General features: G+C 37.3%; 1 protein-coding gene across 1 annotated transcript; it reads right to left on the bottom strand.

The window, feature by feature from the left end:
- Nucleotides 1-4,373: 4,373 nt before the first annotated feature.
- Nucleotides 4,374-5,703, bottom strand: LOC113278708. Its single transcript, XM_026527474.1, has 6 exons — nucleotides 5,497-5,703; nucleotides 5,279-5,420; nucleotides 5,025-5,197; nucleotides 4,773-4,974; nucleotides 4,489-4,679; nucleotides 4,374-4,385 (listed from the first exon to the last, which is right to left on the bottom strand). The coding sequence occupies exons 1-6, from the start codon at nucleotides 5,701-5,703 to the stop codon at nucleotides 4,374-4,376; spliced, it is 927 nt and encodes a 308-aa protein (XP_026383259.1).
- Between the last annotated feature and the right edge of the window lie 3,411 nt (nucleotides 5,704-9,114).

Here is a 9,114-nt window from a genome sequence, read left to right as displayed (position 1 = left end):
CACAGGCGAGGCGGAAAATGCGATTTTCTTTCAATGTCAAGACCCAATTTTTGCTTGGAGGCATGAAATCTATCCGCCATAATCTTGATTACATCAGGAGGAGGTAGAGTAAGATGTTTCTATGTCGTGCCCGCCAAAGTTGAGGAATTTCCTTTTTCACATAAGCAGCATCGCCAAATGATTCTCCACTGAAATCCCGGGATTGATAATTTCCAGGGATTGAAAAGAAGATTTGTTGAGGATAATTAAAAGTGTGGTGGAATTTTGTCGTTAGAATTGAAGAACACGTTGGATGACCATCTTGTAAATGGGTTTCTTCTTAAGAGTGATCTTCTGCACACACAAAATCTTGAAATTCGATTCATTTTTCTCAAACAAGAAGAAACAAACCCTAAAACCCAAAAATCTGAAGAGGAATGTAAAAGGCGCGAGTAGGGGAGGCTTTATAGTTAACAAGTACTGGATAGTAATCCTTGCCGTCATAATTTATATTGTGGCTAGTGAAATTTATTCTTATGACCCTGGAAATTATGGGTGTTACTCTTTTGGCCCCACGATTATTTAATAAAATTTATAAATTATTCTGGTGGCCCTGAAATATTATAACCGGTGTGCATATTGCATGCACGTAAAATCAGTGTGCATATCATCTGCACACTATAAAATATGAAGAAAATTTAAAAAATTATGTACAAAAATCAGTGTGTATATTACCTGCACATAAAATTAGTGTGCATATTGTCTGCACACTACAAAATATGAAGAAAATTTAAAAAATTATTTAGAGAATAAAAATTTCATGAAATGAAAATTTGATAGTTGTATTTACGCTCGATGTGTAGCTCTTTCAAAAAGCTTTCCAAATATATAAAATTTGTCGAATTCTTACGTATGATTTTTGAGACATGTTATGTTTAAGTTGGTATGACGATTATACCTTTAAAGGATAGAGTTTATCATTTGATAACATCATCAAACATCTTTATCCGAATGGCCCTCCTCCTTTTTTAAGGATCATTTCAATAAGATGGGTTAAATTTGTTAAAATTGAGTTTTAAGCCAAAGGCCATTTGAGTAAGAGAGAGTGAGGGAAGCGTCAAACACTTAATTCCCACTCGTGGCTATGGGTTCTTGTCTCTGTGGGAAAACTAATAATTTTGGTAAGTTCTCTAATCTTTGAATTTTTGGTCTCTGGGAGTCGGCTGGGACTGGGCCGAATAAATTTTTGAATAAAGTAATTTTTTCAAATTTTTTCAAATTTTTTTTTTTTTTGGTAATTGATGTGGATGAACAATGTCACTATAGTGTGTTGTTTGAATCAGAGAAACATTCATCTGAACTAATTGATCTCTTGGGAATAGCTGCAACTACCCACCTCGACGACGGGAAAACCGGGAAAACTAGCCTTTGCCAACTGCTTCAGCTTCCTTGCTTCATTGTTAGTCTCTGAAACAATTCCTTTGAGTCGTTCTTCTTCCACTTCCTTTTGCAGGAATTGCGTCTTTGAGGACATCCGTCCTTGTGCTTGGATTTTGGTGACGCTTGATGAACCTGCAGGACTCAGAACAGGAACAATAGTTGCACTCATGGCACTTAAAGGGTGATCAATATGTCTTGCTCCAATGTCCCTTGTCTCTGAGCCAAGTGGGATGACTGGAACTAAGCCGGTTTTCGGCTGAGAAGATCCAGGCAGAAATCTTGGCCAATGCTTCCTAGGGAGGAAAGGCAGGATGAGACCCTTGGCGACGCATTTTACTCCTAGACTGAATGATATATTTCCAAGTTGAGGGAGTTCCAAAAGGCATTTTATTAGCGCATACCACTCGTTGACAAGTTGAGCTAAAAAGTTTGTGAATAAGAGAATCAGCATTATAATGCCCATAGTCCTGTCTTCAAAAGAACTCTTGTGTCCCATGTAGATAAATAACCCGAAGACGGCTGCTTCACATAAGAGGGATAAGCTCTCTGCGACATGGATCCCTCGCCTAATATACGGTCTGAGACTTAACAGACACAAGAGCTGCACTACTGTCAGAGAAAAGGCTACAATACTTTGGCTTGATCTAGGTGATGAATAAGCTCCAGAAATGAACCCCAAAGTAACTCTTCGTAGAAGGTCTAGAATTACATAGGCTGATCTCGAACAGCCAAGGAGTTTCGTAGATAAGGAAATTTTAGCTTCTTCATTGTCTTTGACTATGTTCACAACCTTCATTCTTCCAATCCCACTTTCACTACTGTAGGTCCACTTGCGTACGTTGTTGGAGTCGTTGTGATCAACTGAAACTAAAATCGGAGGACCCTTCCTATCCTCGAACAACAACCCAAATCTTGGGAGGAATGATGAAGGCAGGCCTTCCTTGTAGAACCACTTGCCTTGTGTTGTATTCCCTATGAACATATCAAGCACCTTCGTATTCCATGGTTTATTGACATTTGTGTATGTAATTTCTTTGTATTGTACAAAATTACTGGTGAATACTGCAACTATCAAGAATAGGCTGACCGATAAAATAACTGCTACAGGTATAGCTAACAACAATGCGCCTGTGATGATTCCTGCCGTTGTATGCCCTATGTAAACGAGAAATGATATCAGTTTACAAAGCACTTGCGAGGCAAAAATTATCTGACAAGAAAATAGTTGTTAGTTTGATACCTCTAAGGACAAATGCCGCTGATTGAGAGATACAAGGGAGGATGAGGATCAGGAGAAAGAGCTCAAATCTTGGTACAGATAGCGTCCAGTGAACAGATGTTCCGGTCCTCCATGTTAGGAGAAGTACAACTAGGAAATGGCTTATTAGTAAGCCTCCACAACCAATTCCAAGCCAGAACAAGTTCATCTCCAAGTCTCTCCATCTGTTTATAGTACAATCTCAGCATTACATTTATCTCCATTAGTAAAAGAACATGACAGGGAACTGGGGAAGGTTATTACCCGGTATAATTCTCCGCCGCCATAAGATACATTGCGGCCAATGGTTCTTGCCTCTGTCAGAAAACAGTGAAGGATTTCGATTCATAAGTTCTTACAGAAATAAATTCAGAAACTTAACCATGCACACAAAAACTCACCATGAAATGAATGAAGTATTCATCAGCATCAAGAGGTTGTCCGTAGGATGTATTTCTTATGCTTACATTTGGTAGCTCTTGCAGTCCACTGATCTCCGATCCATTCATGACTGCTAGTGCTAATTCGTCTTGCTGACTTAATAAAAGCTCATTTTCATTATTAGACAAAGAATAATAGTTCCAGATAGATGACTTTTCCTTCTTCCATGGAAGGTCCTCACAAGGGATCAGCCATCTGAGTCCTCTTGTTGTCTCAGTATACTCTAGAGGTAGACTACGAGACATCCGGTCTGAGAAGGCGAAAAGTTGAAGGTGTCCGACCATGCCCTACAGTAAGATACTATTAAGATTATTGAAAAAAATAACAAAAACTATGGTTTTGACAGTTCTGTCCAGCTATTCTGCAATCCCACTACTATACATACCAAAAGATTCATGGATGGATCTGAAATTACGACGTTGCTGGTCCCACTGCTTAAAGCGCCTATTGCTGCAAGATTTGTAGAGGAAAATGTAAGAAGAGCAGCTGCTAGTGATGTTGCCAATAGTCCAGCAGTCGCGAACGAGTGTAGTAGAGCAGATATAGCAGGGGTGGAATCTGTGGAAACTTAGGCATCAGAGCCATACATAAATGCATTTGTCTAAAAGGAGAAAGAACAGATCTTACACTGCCTTATTTCCAGTTGGTTAGAGGCAAGATTCAGATTTCCAGAAATGTCATTTGCTTTTCCTTCGGGAATGAAAACTGATATCTCATTCTCAGTACCTCCGAGGATCACCAATGAGAATATAGTTTTTGTATGCTCTTCAAATCTGCAAGAATTTTTTTACAAGTGAAAACCCCAACAAATCATTTTGATGCTAGATTCATTTAGTGTCGAGTGTTACCACATCACCTGCCTTGTAATACTGCCCCCTACAACCTCTATTCCAGAGGCCTGAAAACCGAACACTGGCTCTGAAAACTCAGCAACCACTTGGATGTTGAATTCCTTGGTGGTGGTTACTCCTGAGAATCTGGTAGTCAGCCTCACACTTGGTCTTGTAATATCTAAGATACAAGTTCATCCATAAGTTTTCTCTTATTTGCTTTGAAATGATTTTGTAGAACCATTTTCAAAGGCACAAACTGGGGCTGTCAAAGGGCCAAGCTAGGATAAACGTACCATACAAGAATGCAATCGGTTCAACGGAAGAGGCAGCTGTGCCCGACTGTCCGATTATGAAAGAAGGTTGGACTTTCACTGTGATGATATCAGTCTTGGTTACATTTACAAGCTGCGCAATAGAAACAATCACAATAATGCCTATAGGTTTCAGTGACTTCAAACAGGAAAAACAAATGCGAAGACATTGACGTACTCTGAATACGAATCGACGACCTCCATGACCCTTAGTTTTGATTGGTACCAAGCTACCAAAATTTGCATGTAAAACACTCTGGATGTCGTCTGTCAAGTTAACTACAGGACTGCTGAAGTCCAAGTAAAATTCCAAGTCTTCCAATTTGTTAGTAGCAAGGACAGTTCTTGGAACCTCCCCTATCTTCAATTCATAGGATGGAATTGTCGTCCATAAACCCATGTCTACCGGCCTTCTATCTAAGATCAGCACAAGTATAGTCATGCATCTAGACTCCCAAATCATAACTCGCAACAATTACTAAAAAACTGCATTTGAGAGAAATAACTTACCGAAATGCAAAATTAGCACGGATTCATTTGTCCTTCTAAATTGATTTCCTGCCTCATCAGTACAAAACATGTCTGCCATCTTCACTACTACACGGCCGTATACACCTGACGCTGAAAATTCCACCACAATTCTGTACTTGATATCTTGTTCAACCATTTTTAGTGTAGACGCATTTACTTCAGCAGGGCCATTAATCAAGACCTACAAAAATTAACAAAGTCTTTCTCATTACATTCTTTACCAAAGCATACAAATCGAAAAATCTGTAGATAGACGGCGAGACTTGCATCACAGCTGGATGCGTTTATACACTTGAAACCACCTCCTTTTGTGCAAGCTTCACTGAATGTAATGTCAATAGATACTCTCATAGCGTTTGTGTAACTCGTCTCGCTAGTAATGGAAGCAGTGGGCGGAATTGTATCTACACAAATTAAATCAAATTGAAATGTAATGTAATTTTTGAAACAGAAATTGAGTCAGTAATCCATAAAAATTGACTTACCAATGAACCATTTGTAAGCTGATGAGTTTCTATCTCCATCTAATGTTGTAACACTAACTCGGAAGTTGTGACTGCGATTAACGCTTAAATTCCTTAATATTATATGATCGTTCGGACAATGCTTTAGTATTTGATCATCAATCTGTTTGTCAGACATATGACTTCAGCAATTGGCACATTCAAACTTACAAATTCCATATTAAAAAGAAGTTTATTACCTGGCAGCTGATGGAACACCAATGCCTTCTTTGGCAAATTTGAGAACCGTTTAGTCCTACAATGGAGTAACGAAAAACAGCGATAGACGACGACTTCGATTGAGACTCGGGAACTTGATCAAAATGAACAAGAACCGTTGGTTCAACCGATATGATGAACATCATTATCAAACATATAGTAGACTGTAATAGCTTGAATAAATCCATCTAAGTAGAACTTTTTTCTCTATTTGCTGCATTCAAGCAAAAAAAATGTGAAATGTTTTGAAGAAGAAGAAGAAGAGGCTCAACAACCTTCCACTGCTATTTACACTGTTTATGCTTTTAGTGTGTAGGGAACCGTGACCCTCATAAATATGCAACATCCGGCTTGGTTGGTCAGTTTTGTGTCATACCTTAATAACTGATGTTTACGGTCAAAGGAAAAGACAAGGATGAGAAGACCGAGGGCAGTTTTTCTATCCAATAGAGTCAATCTGTTTGGATGCCAGGAATAGAAGTCAGAAGTAAAATATCTTACTTCACAAAAGATTTATCTTTTTGCTTTTACATAAGTCATTTTGAGATTTTATATCCAAAGAAATTTCTTGCTTTTTGACTTATACAAATTAAAAATTGAAAAAGAATTTTATTCCGAAAATGAAATTTGATTCACTGCCTATTGTAACTTCTTAAAAGAATTTTTTCTTTTTTATCTCGTCAAGTCACTACAAAAGATTCAGAAATGTGATTCTCAACTTAACCTCGTAATTTTCAACATCGGTGCATGGAATTAACCCTTTGTATAAACAGACAAATCATGTATGAGATTCATAAAGGGGCACAAGAAAAAGAGTTGGGATATCAGAGACAGTGATTATTAGTGTAGCGGATAGGATGAAGACATAAACCCTGGATCCAAAGCCCATATCAAGGGGACCATCTTATAGGGAGGTTAAGTATACCCAATACAAGATATCTTGATTCAAAGCAAAGCAGGCTATAATGTGTGAATGAAATAAGCTTTTCTGAACTGCCCAGAGATGTGTTGTTGCCGATATTAGTTTGAGAATTTTGATAAAGTACCTCTTTCTTAGGAATCCAAAATAAAAACGTTTTCGTTATTTTAAAATTTATTAAAATATCCTCAGGTTAGTTTTTTTTTATCTAGTGTTAGTTAAGACTAATTTACTTTACATAATTGCCTTTTACTTATTGCCGTATTGATTTCTACATCATTTTTCAGGTTCGTCGAGTCCGGTTTGGTTCAGGATCGTTGCATCGCTTTCAGGTTCGTTAGATCATTTCCCAAAAAGAGTTCATCATTTCAAGTGTTTTGGGGTTTTTGGTTGGAGAAAAATCGACCTTCTACAACATTTTTTTAGGTTCGTCGAGCCCGATTCAGGATCGTGACAACACTTTCAGGTTCGTCGAGCCCGGTTCAGGATCGTTACACTGTTTTCAGGATCCTCGGATCATTCAGCCTCCCCACCAAGGAGATATAGTTTAGGGGTAAGTAAGACTTTTAATTGGAAATATAACTGCCACCTGACACTTAACTGGATGAAATTTGCCTTTTGAATAATACGGGGGTACTTTAACAAAAATTTAAAAAATCGGTGGCACTTTTTCATTGTAATGTGAAAAGTAGGAGTACTTTATATAAAAAAAAAAACTATTAGTTTTGAGTGTTAAAAAAAATAAGAATGGAGTACAGAACAAAATTTAAACACATGTATAACTAAATTGTGTGCCATCTCACCAAAGACATTAACCGTCAGATGTAAAAGACCTAGTAGTCAGTAAATTTCGTCAGAAGGTTTTGTCAATGGATCCCATTCGTGAATACATAACCGTATGTTTAAGAACCCTATTATTGAAGCTTAAAAAGACTTGGTTTTTTTGGGGGCTATATAGGCTCATCAAATAGTAATAGTGAACACTCCCTATCCAAATATTTATAGAATGACCAATCCGATCCCATTTAATTTGAGATAATAAATTTGATTAACATCACTAATCATGATTATCTAATCAATTAAGACTAATTAATTTCTTTAAATTAAGTGATGAAGATGAAAATTAAAACCAAAAAAAAATATCAGAGGGAAGAGAAGAAGAAGAAGATAATTTTTTTTTTGGGAAAACATTGGAAATGAGTGATATAAGCAAGACTTTTGATGTAGGTGAACCCACATTTTCAAAATACGATAACATATTAATACTCATCAACAACGATCAGTTCTTTGCTGATTTTTCAGAAAATCATGAAATTTTCTCTCAAACTCAAAATAACCCTGATGAACCTTACTATGATTTCGAAGAACCAACCCAAGAAGAAGAAGAAATCGAAGAAACAAATGCCCAGGTATACCTCTATTCTAACTCCAATTTCATTTTTTAAGCTCAGAGTGGCAAGAAGTTTCAATTTTTCCCTTCCGAAAACCTTAGGTTTCCAACCGCCAGGTCCAATAACGACTTGCAACCCATGAACTCCTGGTCGTTATTCAGTTTTACGGGTCATTATTAATGAACTCCCGACCGGTACCAAACTATGACGAATGGATCGGTGAATATTCTTGGTCGTAAATGAAAAATTACAGCCAGGTTTTTTCTACGTGCATGGGAAGCATTTAATATTGTCGGTAGTGGTTAGGTTTTCTGGCCAAATATATTAAATGCTATTTAATGTTGTCGGCACCGTTTGGGTTACCCAGCCGTATCCATTTTTACAGATCGTTTTCTAGGCCGTAAGCTGATTCTTCCATTTACAGGACAATTAACGACCCGCAATTCCTAGACGTAAAGGTTTTACGGTTCGGAATATCACTAGTCGACCCTGAAAAGACGAGAGTACCCAAATATACCTCAGTCTAAAACTTTTCCACCTATAAGTCATCTTACCGAAAGTGGTTGTCTACGGACCGAGTCGAGACAATACAACGAATCGGTATTCACACTTTCTGTGATCTTCTATGGATACGAGATCGAGACAATACAAAATCAAAGTGTGATTACTTGACAATAGGTTCTGACTTAACCAAACTCTATAAGATTGCTATCAAGTAATACATAATTAACGTTTGTGTAATTTACTTCAAATTATAATCAAATGTGTATAATCGAAGTCTATATAGTTATACGACTTTTGTCTCAAACATGAGATAGAGTAGATAAACTTTTGAGTGATAGATGAGTTCAAGTCTACATATACCTTTTGTTGATGAAGTTCCACAAGCTCCCTTAGTAGTTCTTCGGCTTTGATCGATGAACCCCGTGAAGTCTAAAGCTCAACTATACTTTCTATCCTAATACGAGACTTAGCTATAAGTAGACTAGAAATCAAGACTTATAGTTTTAGAAACTAAACTTGACAACAAGCTTGAGATAATAACGTTTGCAAGTTCGAACGAGCAGTGCTCTAACAGTCTCCCCCTTTGTCAATTTTAATGACAAAACCATCAACACATATGGAATACAAAATAAATAAACTTTGTAGCTCTCAATCCAAATGCTTGATTTCCTTGGTTCTTCAACATTACTCGAAATCTTCGTCACCTCCAAGTACTCCAGTGGATTCAGAATGTGTTCAACTCAACAACATAGTTGTTGAAGATCTGTAGTTATAACAATGAGAAA

The sequence above is a fragment of the Papaver somniferum genome, chromosome 5 (genome assembly GCF_003573695.1).
Source record: "Papaver somniferum cultivar HN1 chromosome 5, ASM357369v1, whole genome shotgun sequence".
NCBI lineage: Eukaryota > Viridiplantae > Streptophyta > Magnoliopsida > Ranunculales > Papaveraceae > Papaver > Papaver somniferum.
The sequence above is the reverse complement of the archived record's forward strand: the minus strand, read 5'-3'. Positions and strand labels throughout refer to the sequence as shown.